A 26,101-nucleotide genomic window follows, 5' to 3' on the forward strand; every position below is an offset into this window, starting at 1 on the left:
TGGGCATAATTTATGCTACTCTGCTGTTATTCATCCCTTCAGGAATTATTGTTCCACATGAGCAAAGGTAGGACAAGTAGGCTAAGTTGCCTGAGGTACTGTTGAGCAGTGAACAGATGGTTGGAAAAAAGATGTATGACAGTGCTCAATTTTTTTTTTCCAGGGATGGTAAACTAGCCCTTATTTAAAGTAATTTTGCTGAGGGGCTGCTCATGAATTCCTCTTCACCGCAGAGATTCACAAAACATCCCTCTGATGCATATACATGGACATTGTAGTGATGTGGCATGTGGGAGACTTTCTATACCTGGGTTGTGCTGCTTACCTCTACATGGAAAGAAGTGCATGCATTAAGTTCCTGTGAGTTATGCTGACACCAATAAGGGCAAATAAGGCCATTGTAATATTCTTTCTTGATAAAGTAATGGTCAAACTAAACCCTAGGTTGTCAGAAAGTCTTTGGATTTTGAATAATAATAGTTATTCATGTGGTAAAAGTTGTGAAAACCCTTCCATATGCCAGAACTATTGCACAGCATGTCTGTCAGTGGGTTCCTGATTCACTGTGATGAGGGTGATACATGTGGGACACACATCTGACATCCTGTCTCACAAAATTGTACCCTTTCTGAAAAAGAGCTAAGCCTTGTGCCCTTTCTGAGATTACTAAGCCTTGTGTAATGATAGGGCGCTTTGAATAAGGTGGATTCCATCCTCTCAGGGAAGTGTTCATGTCTGATACATTAAAATAAAAAAAAAAAGCTAAAAGAAAAATAAAAATTTACTTCCCATTATATATACATGTCCTCCTAAACTGTTTAGAAGTGGGGTCAAGACCTGGAAGACCTGGGACCCCCCCATTTGTGAGGAAGAAGTAGGTAAGAAAAAAGATGAGAAACTTCACATTGGTATTAGAGACTTCTGTTAAATGTGGTTGTCATCCACTGTGGCTTTGAAGTCAAAGTCTGAGCTAGAGTTGTGTAAAAGCACATGCACTGATTGTTTCCCCAAAAAAGAATATCACTAGAGACCAGAGGCCACAATGGTTGAGTTTTCTTTAAACAAGCCACAGGCACCCTGTCAAGTTCTAACATTCAGAAATGGTCCAGGCAGTGTGATTCAGACATGCAGAGAAACACAGAAATCACAGAATCACAGAATAAACTAGGTTAGAAAAGACCTTTGAGATCATGGAGTCCAGCCTGTGACCTATCATTGCTTTATCAGATAAACACTGAGTGCCTCATCAATTCTCTTTTTAAACACCTCCAGGGACAGTGACACAACCACCTCCCTGGGCAGCCCATTCCAGTGCTAAACCACTCTTTCTGTGAAGAATTTTTTCTGTATCTAACCTAAACTTCCCCTTGCACAGCTTGATGCTGTGTCCTCTCGTCCTGTTGCTGGTCACCTGGGAGGAGAGACCAACCCCCTCCTGGCTACAACCTCAGAGAGTGATAAGGTCCCCCCTCCTCTTCTCCAGGCTAAACACCCCCAGCTCCCTCAGCCACTCTTCATGGGGCTTGTGTTCCAGACCCTTCACCAGCCTTGTTGCCCTCTGCATGTATTCAAGCATCTCAACATCCTTCCTAAACTGAGGGGCCCAGAAATGGACCCAGTACTCAAATACTATATGCCTTGTTCTGCTAGGAAGAAAGTTCCATGTTGGTGTCATTAGGAACTATCACTCTGTTTTGCAGGAGCAGGTGACAAAATGTGGGAGGGAAAATATGTTAATTCGAAGGCCACAAGTTCTCTGAAAGAAACTGCATCACCTTCCTAAACCAGAAGTCCCTTTTTAACTCTGTCCTTCAGTGCATGGGAATTCTCAGTGTTCTCTTTGAGATGTATGACAGACACTATATTGCTGGGGTTGAATTTGTTTGCCCACCTAATAGCTGCCTGGGGGAAGCTATAGTGCCATGTTTCACATCTTTCAAAATATGAATCTACACCAAGCCATGCAGGGACATACCAAGGCTACGTACTGGTAGGGCCCTGAACACTGTTTATCCTGAAATCTTTCTTCTCCTTTGTGAGGTTTCCTTTGTCACTGATGTGATCTCTTCCTGTTGAGGAATCAGGCTCTCCTCAGAACACAAACATCTCCTAGGCAGCAATTAAGAGCCCTGTTGAGCCAATCACAAGTTATACCTGTTATTCTGACACCATTCTAGAAACTCTGCTTCTTCCCAAATCATGCTGACAATGCCATACTATTCCTCCCTCTGTAAAGGACCAAGGTAATGAAGTTTTTTCATAATCTCAAAAAGCCCTGTGGCAATAGGCTTTAGAGCCTTCAAATCCCACATCCTGTGGAGGGGAAGGAGGGAGAGGGTTGCCTCTTGTCATAGCAAAGAATTTGATCAATGAGCCAAAGGTCCAGAGGCTTTATGCACACCAGACCACCCTCCTCAGTGTAGACTGCTCAAGTCTACATCGTCTTTACCCTCACGAAACTGAAATCACCCCAGGAACTGTTAAAATGGGGAACTATGAGAATACAGCTCAGCACTTTGTTCCTGTAATGTTCTTCCTATGCTGGAATTATTGGAAAAAATAAAAAAGTATCTCCCTGTCATCTCATAGATCCAGGATTTTAAATAATTATTTTTTCTGACTTTTTCAGGTGTTTCACCTGAAGCATAAACCAGAAATAATTGTTTATATGTCATTCAGAACAGACTGATGATAATAATTCATGTATGCATATGTATGTGTATATATATGCAAAATATTACATAATATACAGAGAGTATTTGTTTATATATAATATAAAATAGTGATTATATTTTTTTCCTTATCATCTGTAACTCTAGTACACACAAGTGGCATTTATACTGAAGTTTTCAGCTATCAGTCAAGCCAGTTCTCAGAAGCCAAAACCACATATGTGTCTAAGCAGTTTGTAGAACAGCAATAATGTCTACAACTAGGATGTCTCAAAGGCACTCTGGGCTGGCTGCTTCCTTCTCACTCAGGCAAAGACAGGGGTATAGCAGCAATCATGGCTATGGCTGCATATCTGGTGTTATCCACCAGCTTTTCTCACTGAGGAAATCTTTCACATCTGAGTAACATCTGATCTAGAGATCCACTGATGAAAGCACTCTGAGCACATGAGAGTACCACACATTAAAAACCAAACAAAAAGGATCTTTATCTTATTGGGAGAAAACCATCTCAATATTGATCTGCACAGGGTTTGGAAATTATATGATTTTACCGTGCATAGACTTTTAACAGATTACCCTTATTCCTAATTTTTATAATTATGCACCATGAGATCTCCAGTTGACATAATGGACATAGACATGGTAGCAAAACATAGATTATTGACTGTGTTAGCCTAAGGTCACTGGGCACGTTTTCTTTTTATGTGAGAATATTAGAAGGGCATAGAGTCCATAATGCCTTGCCTCCACTTTGCACTGCTCAGGTTGTTACCACAAGGGTACTGAATCCTGAATGGGGGCTTCTACCCTTGTCCTTCTTCCAGGAGGGCACCTCTGCCTTGAGAGATTCCTTGCTTTCATTGTCTGTGTCCATGGAGGGAGGGAACCCACAGGTGAAAACCCAGGCTGCAGGATGAAAGGAAATAGCCAGAATAGGAAAACTCATCACATACAAGCCTGAATACAATTATGGGGCACCCAAATGTATCTTGGGTCCCAGAATATATTAGGGTGCTCTGTACCCACCTGTCATTGCAGGGGGAAGGATCTGTCATGATTTCTTATTATGGGGACCTTGCCATGACAGTTGTGCAACCTCTGCTACAATGATCAGTCATATCTCAGGAGTCAGGTAACAAAGTTGTCTTGTTCAGTTTTCAGCTCAGTTTGGAACTGGGATTAGGGGTGTCCATGAATTGGAAGAGGAAAGGAGCATCAAGCCCATGGAGCACAGCATTTCTAGGCAGACCCTGTTCCCCTCCCAGCTGTGCTGCACTAGCCAGATTCAGAGTTTGATTCCTGCTTTACCTTCTGTTTGCTCCAGTTTCAAATATCCATAGGGGTCACTGAAGTCCTTAATCATGCAGCCTGAATTCTTGCTAAGGGATTCCTTCCCAGCAGCAGCAGAATTGCCAGTATCTGAGGGGAAAGTACTGAGCTGTGAAACTGGAAAGTGGAATTTGCTGTGGCTTATTTGGGATCTTCTAAGTTCCCAAGGGAAGCTCACAGACTCTTAGTTGATGTGATATTGAAATGACTTCTAAGTTCTACACAGTACCCACACTGTCTGCATCTGAAGTAAGTGGACTCCAGTTGCCCAGATACATCCATCACAGTTTGTACTTTGTGGTAAACAGGTTTTGACACAAGGGATGTTTGTAGTGAAGCCACACTTGCTGTGTCTTCACAGAAAATGCAAAGGCAGCGGCTGAAGTGACATTTCTGTGGCTGTTGCCTCCAAGCCAAGTGAGAATTACTCATTTATAGCTGGGCTAGCTTGGAGCAGGTGGAGTTCAGCAGATGTGTGTAGATGGGGAAGACTTGTGATTTTATCCTATTTAAGTTATGTGTACCAGAAGGCCTGAAAGGAGGGGTAAGGGTCTTGCTATACTTGCACAGCATAATACTCCCTAACTGAGGAAACTTCAAATTAAAGGCAGGAGACAAATCTGAAGCAACAGGAGGGAAAGAATGAAACAGACAGAAAAGAGATCAAAATTATTTGAGAGAAGTATCATTTATCTCCCTTGATTTTTCTTTAGGAAAAGAAAGAGAATATATATTTGTTTGGCAGTGTGATGGGCTTATAAGGAAGTGTGCATCAATTCTATGCTCCTTAGAAACACTTCTGCATATTTGATAGATTGAATTATTTGATCATCAACATCTCGATGTGCTTAGATAACATACAACTTTCAAAAAGAGATTTAGTTTGTAGGGGTTTTTTGTTCCTGGAAGCTGTGTGGTTTATCATTCAGTTAAGTGCTATTTTCATCTTGGTAATATTGAAGTTACTATTCTCAAAATACACCCAATCTTGATAAAAGATTCTGACTGTTGCTTTACCAAAGATAAGTGTTGCTGAAGTTGCTGATTTTGGTCCCAGGCCATCACGAGAAGCTGTCTGGGTTTGTTGAGAAAGCAGACTGCTGGTAGCAGCATATGCTTGCTTTGAATACAATCAGGGAGAGAGTACCATCTCCTAACAGATCTGCTTACTCTGTGCCTTTAGGGTTGTACATGTGTAGTTTCATTATGAAAATATTTCACTTATTTCATGTTGCTGGTAGCCCCACAGAGCAGAGGCACACTGAGAAATGCTTTTTTGGCTGGCCTCACCAGCTGAACTTCCAAACAAGGGCTTGATTGTCCACCTGTGAACTCACATTGCTATTATCTTCTGTGTTTTTTTGCAAACATCATTATCTGTGATGTTTTGCAGTGCTGCATGAATACCCTAAAAATTGCTCTGTATATGTTCAGTGGACTCTCCTGGAATTACCAAAAGGTGCAGGTGTCAGCAAAATTGTGCTGTAAGCCCAGATCCACATATGCAAAATCACAGACCAGCTGATTTCATGCTCTTTGCATTGGTTCTCAACCCTTGTTGATGTAGAAGAGACAACTGTGTCCCTTCTTTCTCAACAACTGTGTTGAGAAACGGGCTGGAAGCAAGAGACTGTTTTCTGCCATTTTCAGCCGGGTTATTTACTGTGCTGAAGTCTCTTGCTGGTAGTCAGAGAAATCTGTGAAAATTTATGGTCCTGCAAAAACTTGGAGAAAGTTAGTCCTGATTGTCCAACCCTTACACAGGATCCCAGAGTGCTGCCTGGAAGGGAAATTCCCAGGGACCTCTAATGGGGGGGGAGGGAGACTTCAGTGGGAGCTTTACTGCAGCGGTGCTGGAACTGGCCTGAAGAGTTAGCAGTTACCACACAGAAACCAGAGAAAACCAGTTTGACTCTTCATTTTATTTGAGTTCATCTTAAGTTACCTCTGCGAATAAAGGGACTGAATCTTAAGCAAATCTTAAATCTTTAAGCAAATCTGATAAAAAGCACAGAGCTTTATCAAATTTTTTACTACAATACAAGTTCATCCTGAAAGTAATGTGAAATTTGCATTATTTTGACATGAAATCAAAAGTAGCCAGATGGGGCAAAAATTATTCAGAGTTTACTTTTATTTTAAATAAATTGGACCTGAATCTCAACCTTGGTTAAGAAGACCAAATCATTTAACTTTTGCTTAGTTTGGGGTTTATTAAAGTTTATCTGTACAGTTTGCACTGAAATAAAGTGCCTTTGCAAAGCGTTACTTGAATACGAGTTATCAACAAGTTTGACTCCTCCTCATCCATTTAGCCTCCTAGAACTTTCCCTTCCTCATTTCAGGGGATGCAGTTCAGTTTGCAGGCATTGAGCAAACCCTTCCTGAAGTTCAAGCAAAGGATAGTCCTCGTCTGGCTTGTAGAGCAGGGCTCGTCTCTTCCACCCTGCTTCCTGTATGAGCAGAGTTACGTGCAAAGCCCTTTTTTGTCTTCCTTCCCTTCAGAACTGCAGCACCATGAGCAGAGATGCCTGCAGGAGAGGAAATTAAGCATTGGTATCACAAGGTCCCAGGTGGGAATTCTGCAACCCAGCGGAGTGAGGTAGCAGAAGGGAGAGAAGAGGAAGACAACAAGACCCCCCCTTCTTCCTCATACGCATGCCTGAAACTTTACTGTACCCCACTAATTCTGGAGTCTCTTTCCTGCTTCCCTCACTCACTGAAAGCTTACTGCCAGCCTGAATTTTGCCTGTATGAGGGGCAGTAACTGGGGTAGCTCTAACCATGCTTGGTAGTTTCCATACAGCAGTATTAGTCTCAGACACAGGAGAAACACTGGTGATGTGTAAGATGCCAGACTATGATGTATAAGATGGTTGCATAAAACTCTCCCAAAGTTCCAAACTTTCATAGGTGCTCCTTTGCCTTTGGCAGATATGGGCCATTGTCTCTCTGCAGGCGGAGTGTAGCCAGCATCCAGATGCAAAATGCCTAATTAGGTGATTTATAATGGTGTCAGTAGCATGTGACTCACCCAATGCAGAGCATTTTGCTGAGCATACACCTGGTTATCAAATAACCCCTCCCATGAGGGGAGATTTAAATGACCTGAAACAGGCTGAAGGTTCAGTGGGAGAGTATGGGAGAGAGAAACCTCTGTAGCTCACTAATCACTGGCAGTCACCTGGGAAAGGCAACGCCATAGTTCTGGTTAAAAATCTGGTTTTCGTGCTTTAACCCTGAATTCTTCACACGAAGTTCATTAGCAGTCCTTGGGATGGCACTGTGAGGTGCAACCATTAGACTGCAGAAGATGCTCCATCCCTTCTCCCAGTCTGTGACCCCCTGCAGGGGAGTCACTGTGAAGTGCTGTCCCCAGGCCCTTGGGATGAGACGCCACAGTACTGCAGGCAGCTGTGGCATCCTCTGCCCAAGCCAAGCAGCTGGATATCGGGTTGGAGAAGCCTGAGTATTTCAGATCACACAGGACACCTATATCTTACTGGAGAATGAGCCATATTCTAGGTATATGTCCTATCCACTTTTTAAAAATCCCTTTCTGACATTAAAGCCATTTATCCTGTGACAACACTTGTGAATTGAGCTGCTGGAGTATGGCTTCAGGGACCTACCATATCTAGGCAAAGGAATAGCACTTTTCTGCTATTGGGTTCTTAGGACAACATCTCTGAGCAACTCAAAGTGCCGCAGATGCAAGCAAGTCCTTGGTGAATTGTTCAGTGGCACCTAAATGTCGGAAAATTACCATTGTTGCCCTTGCTCTAGACTCAGATTCATTATCTGCATTTGCCATCACCACAGAAAGCAGAGAAAGTGAACCTTAAAAATTACTAAGAAAGGATTCCATGGCCATGGTGGGATGGCCACCACTTCATGATGGAATACTTTGATGAGCCATTAAAGTGTTCTGACTGAAAGCTTGCATTTTAAAAATGTGGTTTACTCTACTACCTTAACTGTAGTGATGTTTCTCTGCTTGTTTTTCTTCACAGCTCTTGTTTTTATTGGTGTCTACTGATGGAACACTTTTTGTCACGGAAAGGGAAATGGGTCACCATTACCAGAACACCATTCAAGTCTCTGCAAGATGCTTTGGCTAGTTCTAATTACAGAAGGAGAGCTGGGATCTGTGTGCTGAAGGCATTTGGGTCACTTGGTGACTTTTGTTTAATAATTGTGCCTAGTGGCAAGATTTTTCTTAAAACATACAGAGGCCTCCTTTCTCACTAAATAAAACATATGTTTTCTTCATCTTGACTGAAAAGGATATTTCTCTTACTCAAATTTTCAGTGGAAATTATGAGTCATGAGCCACTATTCAGCATGGGTGGCTGTTTTCTTTAGTATGTCTCTATTTTCCAGTAAAGAGCATACTTTTTTTTTTGATCTTGAAACAGAAAGATTACCAACAGAGTTAGTAGGAAGATAAAAAAGGGTCTGATTCATCTGGGTTGGATTCCTGATGCAGATGAAACTTCCTTTATCTTTTGAAGCTGGTGATGGTGCAGTAGGAAATGCTTCATACCACTTTGCCTTGACAGTGTGAAAAAGAAAGAAGGAAATGCAGAAAAGATGCTCAGCAGCATCTCTTGCTCTGCCTCAATGTGGCTCCTTGGCCAGGCCAGCCTGCTGTGCTGTGGACCACTGAGGGTGCCTGTCTGGCTGACAGCACAGCCCTGTCAGGGGCTGAGCAGCTCCTTCACAGATGGAAAACTGTGGGAACAGTTTGGGAGGAGTGTCTACATCAGACCCTCACACAGATGAAGGCCCAGGCCAGTGACTGTTTTGCTGAATAAATATATTGGGCTTGAAAGAGATCCTTATTCACTGGCTGCATGTTTTAATCAAAAAAACCACCGGGTTTTGAGTAAAAAACATGGCTTTTTTCAGAAGCAAAGTACTTTTTGCTCTGGAAGTATGCCTTAAAGATTGCTTATTGTAGCCTACAGAAAGTCTGTAGGTGATAGAAGTTGCTGTCTGGCTGAGGTTTTGTGAATCAACAGAGTGGATGTCAGATATTTTTCTGAAGCTACCTGTCCCCACAGGAAGTACTTGCCAACTTCTATTGCAAATGGGGCTGTGTCATGGCCGTGAGATATCGCAGCTCCCCAGATAGTAAATCCTTTCATTTAGATTTTTTTTCCTACGTTCCTCAAACCCACACAGCCCTCTAACACAGCTGTGACAATGTCTTTAACTTCTCTTGCATGACCACAGTATAACCAAGCAGGGTCTTCTGCCAGGCCCTTCCCCTGAGTTCCCCTTTCCTACTCAAGTGAGCCACTGTAAGGTCCTGCTGCTGCCAGCTGGTGTCCTGGAGCACTACCCTGCTGCAGGAGGGGAATTCCTGCTTGGGCTTCTGAAGCACAGGCATTAAGAAGAGCCAGAGCATGGAATGAGGTAGATTTTCATGGAGCTGTGGCTGTGACTGAACAGCAGAGACACAGCCAGGAGAAGGGACAGAAATGCAAGCATTGGTCTGACTCTCAAGGATGTAGGTAGCAAGAGCTACTAAGATCTAGCTCCGTTTCATGAGAGCAGCAGCACTAAGCTCTGGTTAGGGAGATCCTGTTGTTCCTTTGGCTCATGGTGCTGGTCCTGCCCAGCTGTGTGGTAACCCCATGAAAGGAGCATCAACACAGGCAGTTCTGCTGGCACTCAGCCAAGTGCTTAATGCAACTTATGCTTTGTTTCACTCAGGCCCAAAAGAGCCTTAATGAACAATTTTTTTTTTTTTTTGGGGGGGGGAGTGTTCAGTTTGTTGTTTTGGGTTGGGTTTTGGTGGGGGGCAGGCTGTTGTTTTTCAGAGGGATAATTGCTTGACTGAATAGACAAAAACAAGTCCCTCATACTTTGTGGAGGAAAGTGGCCAGCTAAAGGACTGAGAATCCCAGTTCTGAGTTTCTTCCTCTAGTGTTTGGCCTCAGGAGCCTGAAAAGCCTATGCAGTGCTCTCATACTCCATAGATTATGTTCAAACTGCCACCCTGGGAAGCCTATGTGCTCCCTCCTGCTCTCATCAGCTAGAGCTAACATAATTTCCACTTTTCTCAGTGTTTCAGAGATTTTTCCAGAAGAACCCTAGGGCAGCAAACGAGTCTTCCTTCTCATCAGGTGAAAAGGGAATTCCCCTTTGCAAGTCTTTGCATGATCCAGATGTTAAATCCTGGCCTCAATTTTGAGAGATGCAGTACAATATATAAGCTGTAGTGAAAGTTGCTGCTGCAGAGCATTGAGACAGGGATGAAATATCATTGGTGATGGATTTGCCCACAGTGTGCTAATAGCTGGGAGGAGTGTTGCAGGATTTAATACGTGGAGGACATTCAATATTTCAAAGTTGTTAATGTTTGCAGTTTTTAAAAATGATTATGCTTGATGTGTGCAGCAGCTAAATCTTTCTTGTTGATAATCAGAGCTGATTTATCTCTTTTTAAAAATTGATCTCAAGCCATACCAGATCTTATTCCTCCCAAGAGGAATTAAATAGCTCAGGCATACTCATTTAGATGAAGTTCACCCCCTGACCTCTTATTCATATCTCCAGTTCATACCTGTCCACTTCATTTTGCCAGAAAAGCTGTTTAATCCTTCCTATTCCTCCCTCTTCTCCAAGCAACCCCACTCACTGAATTGAACTCCTAATCACAGAACATAAATACAAACTTTCATCTCTCAAGGAAATAGGAGATTTTTATCTCAGTGGGTAGACTGCCATAACCATGATGGACTGGACAACTTAAGGGACTTGGTATATGGAATATCTCAGTGCAGTTAAAGTCAAATGAAGGCAGAGACTTAGATCCAGCTCCCCAGTAACTCTTGTATGGGCAGAAGTCCCTACTGACCACATGGATTTATTTTTAACTATTTTCAAATAGTTTAATCTGTTTGGTAGGGGTTTTGTCCTGTATTTTTCTTCATGGCAACTTATAGATTCAAATGTAGAGGGAACTTCCCACCTTATAAAACACTTAATGAATAATGTTGTGTGATATCTTCAGTAGTAATTCTCATTTTGATTCATTTGTTTGCTTTACTCAAGTTTGGGAGCCTCTTTTCCTCAGCCTTAAATAAACTTCTTAAAGCCTGTAAGAAATATGATAAAATTTAGAGCTATTTGAACTTTGAAGTCAATGAAATACCTATACTAAGGGAAAATGGTCCTCTTAGTGTCATTTCATTCCCTATCCTATATATTAGATATGAAACTGCAGTCTTAAAGCTAATCATTAAATTCCAAGAGCATTCATACTTAGGTTAATAATTCAGCTTGGGAAGATAAACTTGAGAAATATATATCAAGGTTTGCATTTCAAGATGTGCAGGTGTTCAAATTATGATATATTTATAATTTATCCTTCCTCCAGAAATAGTCTTTTCCCAAAACTGTGAGTTTCCAAAGATAGATTTTGCTTTTTGAAATAATGACCTGTTAGAATATCAGGCTTTTAGTTTAGTCTTACTGACTGTTATTTTTTATTTTCTTTTATTTTAGTCCTTTCTTGTCACACAGTCTATAGACTTGGTTCATGTTATTTTTACATAGTTTTTTCTTTTTTTTCTCAGTTTGTCATCCTTTATCTTCTTCCAGCTCCTTTTGATTTGGAGGTATTGGAAAATGGCAGAAAGAAATTGAAAAATGTCCCAAAATAATCTGGGACATTATAAGCATACTGCATAAGAGATTAAAGGAAAGAAAGAAGATATGGGACACCATGAAAAAACACTTTTTCATTAAAATAATAGGAAATAAACACATGCAAACAATGTCATTATCTCACTATTTAGAAACAGGTCCAAATTTTTGGGTTTCAGTTTTTAATTTTTTTTTCCTAAGTCCTTTTCCTGTTATCCACTAATATGCTATAGAGGGATAAACTGGCCTGCACTCTCTCCCCATTATGCTGTGGATTTACTGAGATTAATTCTTTCACACAACGCACGTGCATGGATGAAGGTTCTTATGGACATATATGGCATAATAAAAAAACTGTTTTATTAAGAATAAAAATATCTTTTTCCAAAAAGAAAGGAGTAATGGAACCTGAAACTTCCACAAACTTTGTTATAATGAATATAAATTATCTATCTCTCCAGTGCAGGATGTATGTATTTTGAACTGCTTTGTTCAGACTTCCATCATTTGTTGCTTATCCAGCTGCATCCTAAGGCAAACCTCAAGTTTTTCTTTTTTCAGAAACTCTTTACTTCTTGAATTTCCTTCTCAGTCTGGTGAAAGGTTTCAGAGGATAAGGCTCTCCACTCTTTATAGGATCTTGCATGCAGTTTTTCTCATAGATAGTAGATGTTAGCTATTTTCACCAATAATTTTCAAACACAGTAATGTCATCAATATGTTTTATAAATTGTGAAATCAATGTATTTATGGATGTACAGAGGCAAGTTTAGTTTGCTGGGGAGGTCAAGTAATTTGTCAAAGAATGGTGGGAGAAAATGTAATGTGACCCAATACACCAGGGTTCCCCTCTCCATCTCTGCCTAGGAGCTGGTTAGCTCAGCAGGGCTGTGTAATTGGCAGTCCCTGTCTGATTTGATGCTTTACTCATTTTCAGAGTCACAGTTTGCAGTTTGCACTTTCTCTCTGCAATACTTCTGTCTATCCAGGTGTTTGTTGAGGAAAACTCTGTTCTTGATGTACCAGCTTATTTCCTCCTTGTCCCTATTTGCCCTATCAAATTTGAAACCAGCCTTCTGTATGCCAGAAAAGCAGGCTGTTTATCTCTCTCAATAGTATCCTCTGACCAGTATTTGGGGTTTTCTAATGTATTACAGAGAGGTTTAGAATCAATGTACCACTCTGGTTCCAGCAGCCCAAAGGTATCTGGCAAGATATGCAGGCTGGATTCACAGCTGGTCATTTATGATCAGAGTTTTGATGCATTTCATATGGAGCATGAAGGGTTGATCATTTCATTCATACTGAAGGCTCTGAGCAATTTGAGGCAGGTCAAGTAACCCCTGAACCCTCTGGGGAAGTTGTAAAGATTTCATGTCAAATGGCAAGAGGAAGATAATTGTAATGCAGAGTCCATGAATATCCTGACCATAGGGACTGTGTTGCGTTTGTGCTGCAAGACACGAAAAGGAGAGATTGTGCCTCCTAGTTTAGACACAGATCTTGTAGGTTTGAACTGACCTAAGAGCAATTGCAGCCTTACAATATATCCATTTTGTAATATATTCCTCTGTTAGTAAAAGCATTCAGGATTTCATTAAATAAGAGGAGCCCCAAGGTGTGAATGGCAAAAATGTATTGACAGCACAAATACAAAAAATGCAGATGCACATAACTGAGACAGAATGTCACAGAGAAGTCTCTGCTGTACTGTCTCAGGTTTTGTCCCCCTGCTAAACTAACCCTAACAAAAGGGCATGTGCAATACAAGGCAATATGGCTGTACCACAAGCGTTGGCTTTGGAGGTAGTCTTTTTTTTGTCTCCAGTGGAAAGTTTATCATAAAGGAGACTAGAAAATAAAAGTTCTTTCTGTAGCAGCACTACAGGAATCTTACATTTTCTTCAACTAAAAGCTGACATCTTTAACTTATTATCATTTCATGTCCGTGAGTCAGTGGATCAAGCAGGGTTCCAATTAACAAACAAGGCTAGAGCAAAACACAGCTCAGAACAGTACTACAGTGGGTGTCACATGACTGAGCACAGGGCCGTCATGAGAGCTCAGGGAGGCTGGGAAAGATGGGGAAATGCTAATTTCCCATTGTCCAAGTTCAAGTAGCTGGAAGACTGCTTCCAAAATTTCCATGCAGCAAGGAACATATACCTAGAATAGAAATGGAGAATCAGTTATGTGCAGCACTCATATGTCTGAATAAGTCCAAATTCTGCTTCAGTTCCGTATCCAGACCTGCTTGCGTAGTAGCTTCTGTAGGGCTTAAGTAGCAAAGGAAGCTCCTCATTCTCTGTAGAATATTTGCCCTTAGCCAGTAACACTCATAAATCTAGTAAATCACTTCCCCACAGAGATTTTTGATACCATGCATCATCTCAAGAATCTGAACAGAACAGTTTTGCATCTCTTCCTCATGCGTAAGATCATTGCTTTTCACAGACGTGAAGCAATGGCATTTCTAGGAACCAGCCTACCATTATGATTCGAAAGGTTTCCAGAGATTTTGCTTTTAGTTTTGTCTTCTTGCAAGGTGGCAGCACGATCTCCATTAACAAGCTATTGTAACAATCCCACCCAGGCACCCAGCCACCCACCCAGAATCAGTGGCAGACACAGCAAGCAGCTCTTCCCCTCCCAGAGAAAGCCTTGCAGCAGACACAAGCAGAGGTACAGCCAGGCTTTACACAACCTCAGATTCTTGGTTTTTTAGCTGCGTTCACTGCTGCCATGGGCATGTATTCACTGTTGTACTCAAGGGAGTTGGATTCACAATTCTGATTCTGTCAACAGAGAGAAAATGCCATGAATTTATTTTGTGGTCACTTACCTTTGCCACTCCTGCCTTTGTTCATTAAGTAGGGCAGTTATTCTGTTTTCAGTGGGAACATTAATGTCAGAATGGACATGTCAAACTCGCACAGAAAACTTGGAGTAAAACAAACTGAAAATTAAAAACACACATTGCCCAAAAGAATAGCTAATGTCCTTGGTATTTCTTCTTTCCTGAGTAAAATCTAAGTGGTTTTGCAGCAGAACAGTGTTGGAATTGCTTCACTGATGATTGTTTCCCCTTCTTAAAGAAAACTATCAGGTGAACTGCTTACGAAAATATTTTGCTGACCTGTGCAGCATTTCTCCTCTTTCCTTTGGTTCAAAGCCTTTAAATCAAGAAACAATTCAGTCTTAGAAAAATTAAATCTGAGCTACTGTCATAAATGACTTGAATTCCAGTGGTAAACAACTCTGTCTTTTTGTCAAAAAACACAGCACTGCTGAATGAGTATGTGCATGCCCCACTCTCTAAATCTCATTAAATCAATTCCCCATCCATGACCTTTGGAAGAAGGGTTCTGCATTATGTCATATGTTTGCTTACCTTGTTCCTTAAGCAACAAGCCACAACACAGCAGACACAGGAAATGGCAAAAATGATCACGCCAATAATAATCCATGGCACACGTCCAAGTAAAAAGCAGTCCTCCTTATCTGAAGATGGGGAGACAAAAAAAAAGTCATTACTGATAATTTTCTTTTTTGCCTTCTACAGATAACTTCAATTCTTCTCCCTCTTCATATTAATAGATTAGCAAAAGTGAACTCTGAAGAAGGATTTTGCTGAGGTGAATTGTCACCTTGGAAAAGTGTATTCAGTAGGAAGCAGAAGATGGCATTTTTTCAGAAAGAAAGGGGAAACTGTTGGTACACAGCACTGAAAGTGTAGACTGAAAAGAAACCAAGCCAGGCTTGAGAGCATGCTGAGAAAGAAAATTTAAAAAACCAGAAAAATCCCAACCTCCAACATGGTATTTCAGATCTGAACAAGGCGTAAGCTTATATGCAGTAAGTACCACAGGTGATTTTAAGGGCAGCCTGACCAAAAGAAGGGTAGACTTTCGCACCCCCTTCACTGGATAGAGAGGCAAGCTGGGGTACTCAAGATTGCTCTTGCCGAGATCTGGGTGAAAATATGACAGGGTATGAAACATTTAGAAAAAGCTCTGAGCATCTGGCTCTCCATACAAGTGGAAATGGACACTGCAGACAAAACCAAATGTCACAGCTTAATTCTGAGAAGCTTTTTAAATATAGAGAGGATTGAGATTCAACTTGACTAAAGCACATAATTGCTGTAGCATTTCAGCTTCTTTGTTTATTGCTGGTGTTGGGAGAGAGGAAAAGAAAGCAAGGGAAGGACAGCAGGCAGTACAATGCTGCAACTGAACTGTATGCAGAACCAAGAATTGGTGTGAGCAAAACCACCATTAGCTCTTTCAGTTTCGTACAGTAAAGAGTCACTGAATGAAAGCCAGGTCAAAATTAAAACCTGGACAGTTAGTCTTCTGGAGTTAGTCCAAGCCCTTCTCAGTAAACAGCCAAAAACTGTCAACAGCTGTGGATCACTTCTGCTCTAAGAGGGGCCTAAAGCTGAAGGTCTTCACAGAAGTGAGCACCATCTTCTTCACGCCTCAATGGCATCCGAGAGTTCCATATACCACTACTAGTATGGTAGTAGTTGTATGATTTTCTTTAATTCTAGGCTTTTGAAGATGGCTCTCAGAATAGATTTTTTTACCACTGGCTAGACCTAATCTTAACATTTATACTCAGCAACTTTAAAATGGACAAGAGAAATTGCTGTTGCAGGCAAAGGAGAGACTGCAGTACTCTAGAAGCTGTAATCAAGCTAACTTAGGTGCCACCACCACCACCCAAAGCTGAGCATAGCCTGCAAAACCTTCACAAGAATATGAATCAACATGGATAGAATGTGCTGAGCAGTGTGCCAACACAGCTCCGCTGTCACCAGCCCCCCCTGCTAAGTAGTTTTAAGCTGCCTTGTCATTAGCTGTGTGAACTCTAGTCACATTCTTCACTGCAGCACAGCTATAGCCAGTGTCTACTTATCAGTAAAGTGAGGCGAGGGGAGAAGAGAAGTAAACTTACCTTGGACGTACAAATAGGTTTCTTTCAGACAGCACTCTATGTAAGGAGGGGGTAAGAATATCTCCAGGCAGTATGTATAAACGTCAATATGTTTCTTCTCCAGATTTTTAAGAATGAAAGTGGTGCTGCTGCTTGAATTCTGTGTCTGACAGTAGGTGACATTACTTTTGGAGATAATTCTCTCTTTGCTCAAATGGAATGCACAGATTTCCTTTTTTTCACGCCCTTTGAAGAGGGTCATGCTGAATTCACTCACATTTTTGGGGTTGGGGAATGTGAAATTGAAGTTTCCATTTTCAAATTCCACCATCACCTGGGCATCAGAGAAATGGGCCTGATCTGAAGACATGAAAAGAATAACTATAGTTACACACATAGCAGTGAAAAGAATCCTTAAAGTGCTAAGAAACTGATTTAAACAAAAAAAAAATGAGCCATGTGATTGTAATTTAAGGCATGCAGGTACTCAGAATGGCCTGGTTGTGAAAAGCATCCCCACAATGAGATACCACTGCATTACTCTGGTTGTGCCAGACATTACTGATAAAATAAATGAGACCTGACCTGTTACCTGCTCTAAGCCTGGAGAGATTGCTGTTAGCATTAGATCAGTGAACTTGATAATATTACTTACTGCTAAAGCTACTAAATGGTGAAGTTACTAATAGTACTTAAAATTTCAGTTACTAGAAATTGTTTAATGGCCCCCCTGGACCAAACACTGTATATACATATAATCCCTGCCTCAGTGTCACATTGTCCTGTTCACAGATAAAACAAGTAGGACAAAGATTTTATGATAATAACTATCTCTGGTTTATGGTTTGTAATCTGTACCCTACTGAACATACCATTATAAATCGTTTAGATTAGAAAAGACCCTCAAGATCAAGAAGTCCAAGCATTAGCCCAGCATTGCCAAGTCCACCACCAAACCATGTCCCTAAGTGCCACACCAACATGTCTTTTAAATTCCTCCAGGGGTGATGATTCTACCACTTCTCCAGGCAGCCTATTTCAATTCTTGACTACTCTTTCAGTGAAGAAATTTTTCCTAATATCCAGTATAAATCTCTCCTCGTGCAACCTGAGGCCATTTCCTCTTGTCTTGTCACTTGCTACTTAGGAGAAAAGACTGAACCCTACCTTGCTGCAGCCTCCTTTCAGGTCGGTGTAGAAAATGGCAAGTTCTACCCTGAGCCTCCTTTTTTTCAGGCTAAACAACCCCAATTCCCTCAGACCCTCCTTTCCTCAGCTCTGTTGCCTCCTCTGGACCCACTCCAACACCTCAATGTCTTTCCTGTAGTGAGGGACCCAAAACTGGACGCAGGATTTGAGGTGTGGCCTCACCAGTGCCAAGTACAGGGTGACAGTCATTGGCCTGATCTGCCTGGCCACAAAGTAATTGACAGAGGCCAGGATGCCACTGGCTTTCTTGGCCACCTGGGCACAAACTGGCTCTTGTTCAGCTGGCTGCTGGCTAGCACCCTCAGGACCTTTACCAGGCAGCTTTCCAGACACTCTTCCCCCACCTTGTCGGGCTGCCTGGGTTGTTGTGACCGAAGTGCAGGACTTGGCACTTGGCCTTGTTGAACCTCATGCAGCTGATCTCGACCCATTGACCCAGCCTGTCCAGAGCCTTCCTGTACTCCCACCTAACACTTCCACCTAACCTGGTGTTGTCTGCAAAGTTATTATGACCTTCAATTACCCTCATAGAGGTCATTGATAAAGATATTAAACAGAACTGGCCCCAAAACTGAGCCCTGGAGAACCCCACTTGTAAGCAGCCACCAGCTGGATGTAACTCTATTCACCACCACTCTCTGGGCCCGGCGACCTAGCTAGTTTGATGATGTAGATGGTACTTTAAAATGGGATGTGAATCCCAAGCTCCTACATGACTGCCTTAGCCACAGGACCTGACTTGTCTTTGTGGAATAGATAGTGATTTGACACATGGCATTTCAACCTAATTACTTAGATGGCTATGGTACCTTTATTGCTCAGATAATAAAAGGCGTAGAGGACAAATGTTACTCTGTGTGTGCATCCACATGCAATCCAGAAATCACATTTGATCCTCCCAAAATCTCTATGAAAAGCTCTCAGATGTTGTGTGACTCTCATTTTACAAACTTCTTGGAAAAGGAAAGAAACTGAACTGACCAAAGATGCCCCACTACCTCACAGCTTGACTTTGTAAAGTCAGCAACCAATAGCACAGAAAACTCGGTCAGACAGAAATATGTTAAAGTGTGCAGGAAAAAAATTAGTTTTTTTCTTTAAGGGCAGAATTTTCTGATGTAGAAAAGCTTTTAAAACTGTAAACCAAATTAGGCAAGTGCATCTTACCTATATTTTTGCATGCACATGATGAGCAGCTGTCCACTCCTGAAAAATACAACGTTGTTTTCTGTTTAAAATTTAAGAAGAGCAATGCAAGAACAGGGGGTTAACCATGCAGTGTTGAGATGCTGAAGCTATTTTATAATTTGTATCATTATCCTATCTGATCCTTTCTATGCTACACTCCAAAGTCATATGATATAAGAATGAAATATAAAAATCAAAGTAGAAAGAAAATGCTCAAGACAGGAGTTTATGTTGATCATACATATAACATTCACAAATTCTTAAAACACCTTTGCAAAGTAATACATGTACTTCAGGAATAGAACCGACATGAAAGTAAAACTTTTTCATCAAGATACTGAAGAAATCTGCCTGAAATAAAAAAGTATATATTTGATTTCTCATGGGTCCTGATTTTGCAATAAGCCAACATTATACTTTTCCCAGACTAAAGTACTCATTTCCATCAATGTTTGTTCTGCTTCCCCGACTGCTTGACACAATACCAAAGCATCTTATAATTATCTGGATCATGTTCCAAAACATACATAAAGAGAACATTCAAACAATGCATATGGTTTTGTTCCTTTTCCAGTAGCAACTTATTCTCTTATTGTTCATAAGTGATCTTCGTTACAGAATACTGACACATTTTTAATAATTGTTCTAGTTTTGTTTTTTAAACTGCTGCCTCCATCACCACACACTATGGCAGCACTTTGATTTGTATGTCAGTACTGGCAACATAGCAGAGTTTGGTAGTGTTTCATCTTTTTGCAGTGCCCTAAAATTAAATGTTCAGACAGATAAACAGAAAAAAATTCTATCTGCCATTCCTGTTTTCTGGTAGCCTGAGTAAGTTCTTCAGATGCTGCTTAGAATGAAATATATCTTCATCAGGATTTTATGACACTAAGGAAATACAGGGCAAATACTTAAGGACTTTGGTGCGCTGTCCTATTTGTGTTACAGCTCCATGGTAGTCTAGATAGATCCACACAGAGTAGACCCCCAGGTGTGCCAGGTATTGCACTGATAGCATGGTATAGATAATCTTTTTTTTCCAAGGCATCTGTTATCTTTGACATTAACCTGTAAATGCACAGGAACAGAGGATCATTCTCTTTTGGGTACCTTTGTATGTTCTCAACTCTTTCAGTCTTTTAGTGCTCATGTTTTTTCCTTTTTTGAATTCTTGCTCCTCAGTTACTGCCATTGGCAAGGGCACTGAAATAAATGATACTCATTTAAGATACCTTTAGTGTGACACACAAGCTGATGGACTTCTGGAAGACACTTTGTGATGCTCTGTTAGAGAGCAGTAAAAACTGTTATCCTATCTTGACTGATTTACCATTTCCCTAGTCATCAAATTCTCCCTGGTTTAGTGTGCACAGTCAGCACCCTTATCTAATTCTGTGACAGTTCTAATATCTATACTTCTCTCAGGACTATTACTTAAGTCTATGATACCAGACAAGGTATTTAGCATCTTGTACCACTGGTGTGAAGACACAGAGAAAACACACAGCTTGCCAAGCCACAAGTGAAACAGAGCTCTAGAACCACTGAAAACACAGACAAAAAGTGCAAGCCCTTAAAATTTTATATAGTCTGAAAAGATGAAAGCAAAGGTCAAATAAAGAAATAATTCTTGATGACTTATATGTGGCATGATGAAAGAAAACAGTTGCTATGAGAAAAGCATTTGAGATAAAGGTCATTTAAAATGCTCTGTAGTTTGACATCCTGTAGTTCAGTAACACATAACTTTAAAATTTGGCCAAACACCCAACAAATTATTTAGGGAAGGGAAGAAAAAAACAAATGTACGGCCGAAGTTAGGGAGCATGATGAATGCATAAACTTATCTGATACTTTTGAGAAGCACCTACCTGAAGTTGAAACATCTACATTTGTCACTGATCATCTGAGAGGAAAGGCAGAGGCTGACTCTGTCAGGGCAGCTACAGAGCCAAGCTATGCCATATTCCTTCAATGTCTCAGAGGAGCCTGGGACAACTCTCTTCTGAGCACTAAAGTAACAACTTCAGATCTGTTTTCTCGGTTTGTCTCTGAGAATAGTTCAATTTCACTGTTAGCTAATGAAATTGCCCTTTCATAACATGTGGGTTAAAATGTTTGCCAGAGATCATGGTTTTAATCCTTGTTTTTAATGAAAAGGGGCAGAGAGAGGTCATTAAGCATTTAGTTCATGTGACCTCGTGTCAAGCTGAAAGATTGTTTTGTATTCTCTCCAACTCAGAAGCCTAAAATGATTGTTTTCAAGGAACACTCAGTAAAGTATTTCTCTGAATGAGCATTTTGGTAAATGTGATGCAATTAGTATTCCTCTGAAACAAGTAGCCATAGAGAAGAGTGTGCTTAGCATAGGATAAAAGCAGCACATTTTAAAATTAGATTAACAGTGCCTGAGATTAAAACACAAAAATGTCTAAATGGATGACCACAATGGGTGAGAGCTGATATAAATTTCCAATCACTAGCTATTCTGCATCAGTTCCTAATTTGAATGCACTTGCTGAATACTAAGAAGTTGCTCATTCCCCTTCCCTGTGCCTGACTGCTGATCTTCTGTGCCCACTTGTATCCATTCATTCCTAGTTAATCATATGGACCTGTAGCACTCTGTTGTTAATGGCTGGACATATTTGGGATGTTTCTTGCCAAGCTCCAGTCAGAATGAATGTACATTTAGTAGGATGTGAGATAGGAACCTGGGATTTAAACATCCAGTAATATTGAGATTCCCTGACTAATTCTCCCTAATTCTACCTCAAAAATATGTGAATAAAAGTCTACATTATGGTATTGTTGAAATTGAACAGAAGAATTTCACTGGTTCAGCAGTAAAAATGCTTAGTTTTGGCCGAAAGATTCCTTTTTGTTATTTTTCATTAAAAATTATTATTTTACATATAAAGGTTTGAGAAGAGGAAACAAATCTTTAGTTTGTTTCCTAGCAGTGTCACAATGTGGAGTTGCAAGAAGTTGTTCCTGGCTCACCTGATGTGAAGCAGAGTGCCAAGACAAATATTGTGGTTTAGATATAAATCAAATATATTAACATGTATGAAAGCTACATCTTGTTATGTTAAGCTCTGAAGGAGACCTTGTGTGTGTGTACATTTCTGTATAAGTGTATTTACAGTCATGTACATTTCCACCTCACTTTCATTTTTACTGCAGCAGGAAAGCCTTTTGGCAGAAGTTTGGGAATTTCTGTGGTAGTGTGCTTGGATACTGACGCCAATGGAAAGTGTGTTATTTTCATTTTAATGGGATTGCAATTTTGAGCTTTCTAGCTATTCTTTGGCAGACCCAGCACTATTTGAAGACATAGAGAAAACACCATTACACATTTTGGTCCTAACAGAAGTTTTAAAACCACTTTCAATCACTTTTCAAGCTTGGGGTTTAGGCCAGGAGAATAGAATGATGCTGCTTTGTTTTCTTGCTGTTTGTATGATCTGCCCCAGCTCTCAGAAAACTAGCTAGCTGATGAAAAGAACAAGCACAATTTCACTTGTGTGTGTTTGCCTCTGAAGATGAGCAAGGAAATCGCAGATCCTGCCTTTAAAACAAACATATTTGTTTTGTTCATATTAAATGCATAATGAAACTGCACATAGCTTTTAAGCTGCTATAGTTTCAAACTTCCAAGGCACTCTGAAAGATGACACTGTCAATTTAGTGTCATTAGTCCTATGCCTAAAACTAACATATTTCTATCTTTCATGACCCAGGATTAATTGGGGAAGGAGTGCTTGTGGGCAAAGCAGTAATGGCCCAATTTATTCTAGGAAGCCATCTTTAATCTGAATAATTTCTATGGTATAACTTATGATGAGAAATGCTGAAATTCATATAAAACATACCCTGAAAGAATAGCCAGTGCTGATAATATTTCAGAAGCCCTTCTAAAAATCGCCACGGTTTCCTGCTGTATTGACACCAGGAGATCAGTGGGTGAAGAGTGATAATGCTTTGCAAATGTTGGTGTGCCAAAGCTCATGTGCAGTTTCATAGCAAGGGCCTCTAGTGCTATGGAATCCTGCCTCCAGCTCTCTACTCCAAAATCCCATTGCCTACATTTCTCTGCGGGCAACAGAGACACTCCCTGCTCTTATGAACAATTTCTTTATCACAATTGTGTTATCAAATCATAATGCACATATGAACACATATATATCACCTCCTGTGACCTATTTACATCCAGAGGTCACAAGTTATGCTGAGAACACTGTAAAACAAAAAACATGAGAGATACCATTTCTTCTTACATGCAGTCTCTTTCTCTTGTCATCTCTTTTGCCCAGTCTCCTGCCCAAATCCTATCCTCCACATTTGAAGGAAAGGAGAAATGCTGGTATCAGACAGAACAATTATTTGCACCCTTAAAATTACAGTATATTTCTTCCCATGAGGAAAAGCTTTCTAGATAGCTTCAGTCATGTGTAAAAGCATGCTGGTCAGGTATTCGTGCTAAATTGACTAGATGTAAAGTAGCCAAACTGAAATAATTTTTTGTTAGTAGATTTAGGAACAACTTTCCAAGGAGAACTCTCTTTAGAGATACTGATTACAATTACTCTTTCTTGTGATTTCCCCCATCTTTTCAATCTATCTGAAAACTCATCATCCATGTTTAAGGCTGGACTGAAATTGGTGCTGTCACTGTGCACCTTCTCAAACACAGCATAGGAATTCCATGCTTCCTTATAATTCTGTGTTTCAAGCCTGCACCAAAATGATCTCATCTACTTTTCCATGCCATATACATTTTTCATTGTATAAAAATTCCCTGCTCAAATGAGAGCAGGTTTAATATTGATAACTTGGTTTCTCTTTATTATTCACCATCATGCTGCTATGGGATCTTATATCCATCGAGGGAATCTGGCTTATATCCATCAAGGGAAGCATTACAATCTCAATAGCTAAAGGGTAACACTGAGCAGATGAGCTAAAGAACATAAACAATGTTCTTGCAGTTTTTAGTTTCAGAGCAAACATTCCTATGCTGGCAGGAATTCTCTTCCCACCAACTCTAGTGATATTGAAGTTGAGAGCAGTCTTTATACAGCCAATACCCTCCATTACCTTTATTCCTCTAACCCCTTGCTATCATGCCTCATCTACTATCTCCCATCATTGGCTAAGTCATATTCTGTAGAGACACCTACTGCACGGAGAATAATCAAAAATGTTACTCACCATACAGGGCTTCAAACTGAAAGCAAAGGACACAGAAAGTTACAGCAACTGCCTTCATGCCTGCCTGACACAGAGGCATCAGCCTTCTGTCTCCTATGAAGATGGGGAAGAACACATGGGTAGAAAAGGAAGTGGTTTGTGGGCTCTGGCAAAAACTGTAAGATAATCAGAATGACTTTTTAATTTAACATTTGTCCCCTGACTGTGTTATAGCTATGTCAGCATTAGCTGTTGCAAATACCTGGTTTAATGCTGTTTTTTTTTTCCTATCTAATGGTTTGTTGTCACAGACAGGAGGATGAAAACTTTCTGACATTAATTTTGATGTTCACTTTGCAAAGACTGATTTCTGGTAAAGTCTATCACAATAGAGGCTGCAGTCATCTGCAGTAAACTTCTGCAGATGGCCCATGGTCAGCAACTAATATTAACTTACAGTACATATATATTTGTAACTGACAACCTGGTTTCTCCCCACCAGTTTCAACTGGTTTTACATAACTAATGCTCTTGCTCTATGTGGAAACCACTAGTTAGTGGGGTAGGAGTCTCTCATGTGTCCTGGTCCTGAAATCCATATGAAGAACATGGCCAAAGTGCAGAAATATCCCTTCAGCCCTGTGACTTCTGAAAGGTTCACTGCAGCATGACTTCCATTCTGGAGATCAGGCTTGTTTTGCCTGAAGTTTCATGAGAAGCTTCATGTGGCTCTGTGAGAGGAGATCTGACTCAGTGCCCTAGAGCCTTAGGTCAAAAGGTTCTCTCCTTCCCTCTTCCTTGCCTTTGTGCAGCAGACTCTATCCTGGCCTGTTATCCATCTTTATCCTGGGAATGTTTTAGGACCCTTTGTAACATGTTCTACAATCATTTAATTCTGGCTGCTTATTTATGTCTATAATACTAAATTTAGTGCAGAAAATATGCAAGAAAACCAGCTTCTAAATCATGTTTAATATATTAGATGAAGTTTGCATTTCTGATTGCATGAAGATAAAACACAAAGGACTGCTAGTGGTGCCTGACAGACACTTTTGGGGTTGAGTCTTTGTAATGGTCAAATAATTGGAAAATAACAGGACTGTGTTACAGATTCACTGCTACTCTATACTGTGTGAGTAAATCCTCACAAGTTGGTTTACTCTTCTTCAAAAAGTGATTTAATGTCTTTCACTATTACTGCTAAGGATCTGATCACATGGACATTGGCAGAGCTTTATTTTCTTCAAATCTTTCAAAATCCCTGAAAATCTATGCCTTTTTTAAAATTACACTTGGAAGTAAAACTGAGTCAAATCAGGTGTTGATCTAAATTTTCAGCTCAAGTCTCTGGCACCAAAATTAAGTAACTCTAAGCAGAGAAAGTTTCTGCAGTATGCTTTTAATTCTAAAACCCAAAAGCATATGGTGGTTCAAACAATGATACACCTACAAAACATACATCTGACTCCTGAGTTTCGCCTATGAAGTTATAAACTATGTTAGGATGTACTGAGGTTCCAGGTAGGATCATCTTTTCCATCTCCTATAAAAGCTAATAGGAAGTGCTGAAAGAACAGACCAACCCTCTCCTGGGACCTCTCCTGACCTTTACTGCCCCCCAAATAAGCTTAAGAGTGGTCTCCAGAAAAGCCTATAATAAGAAGAGCTGCTGCTGCAGAGAATTAAGGGTGGAAGAGAATCATGTGTCAAGTACCCCTATGCACATCCTTGGGAGAGCATGATTGACAACACACACCAGAGACTGAGTCCTACAAAGCCTATCACTGACTGGGAAGGCCAATAAATGTGTAGGGGAATGTACTCCATGTGCAAAGTTTTGGCTACTTTTTTATGAAAACACGCTTTAAAACAAATCAGTATTGTTAGGGTTCCAAAGTTTGTTGTCT

At 40.5% G+C, this 26,101-nt stretch overlaps 1 protein-coding gene across 1 annotated transcript; it reads right to left on the bottom strand.

Moving 5' to 3' along the window:
* Nucleotides 1-13,737: 13,737 nt before the first annotated feature.
* On the bottom strand, nucleotides 13,738-24,294 carry LOC118689128 (inducible T-cell costimulator-like). The gene is made up of 6 exons (XM_036387214.1): nucleotides 24,216-24,294; nucleotides 18,978-19,016; nucleotides 16,623-16,961; nucleotides 15,055-15,164; nucleotides 14,368-14,458; nucleotides 13,738-13,829 (listed from the first exon to the last, which is right to left on the bottom strand). The coding sequence occupies exons 1-5, from the start codon at nucleotides 24,292-24,294 to the stop codon at nucleotides 14,369-14,371; spliced, it is 657 nt and encodes a 218-aa protein (XP_036243107.1). The 3' UTR covers nucleotides 13,738-13,829; nucleotide 14,368.
* Nucleotides 24,295-26,101: the final 1,807 nt, after the last annotated feature.

Source organism: Molothrus ater, chromosome 7 (genome assembly GCF_012460135.2).
Source record: "Molothrus ater isolate BHLD 08-10-18 breed brown headed cowbird chromosome 7, BPBGC_Mater_1.1, whole genome shotgun sequence".
Lineage (NCBI taxonomy): Eukaryota > Metazoa > Chordata > Aves > Passeriformes > Icteridae > Molothrus > Molothrus ater.

Coding starts and splice junctions, on each gene's coding strand:
- LOC118689128 (XM_036387214.1), bottom strand. CDS start 24,294: ATGCCTCTGTGTCAGGCAGGCATGAAGGCAGTTGCTGTAACTTTCTGT. Junction 19,017..24,215: donor TCAGTTTGAAGCCCTGTATG/GTGAGTAACATT, acceptor TGTATTTTTCAG/GAGTGGACAGCTGCTCATCA. Junction 14,459..15,054: donor CTTGTTGCTTAAGGAACAAG/GTAAGCAAACAT, acceptor CTCTGTTGACAG/AATCAGAATTGTGAATCCAA.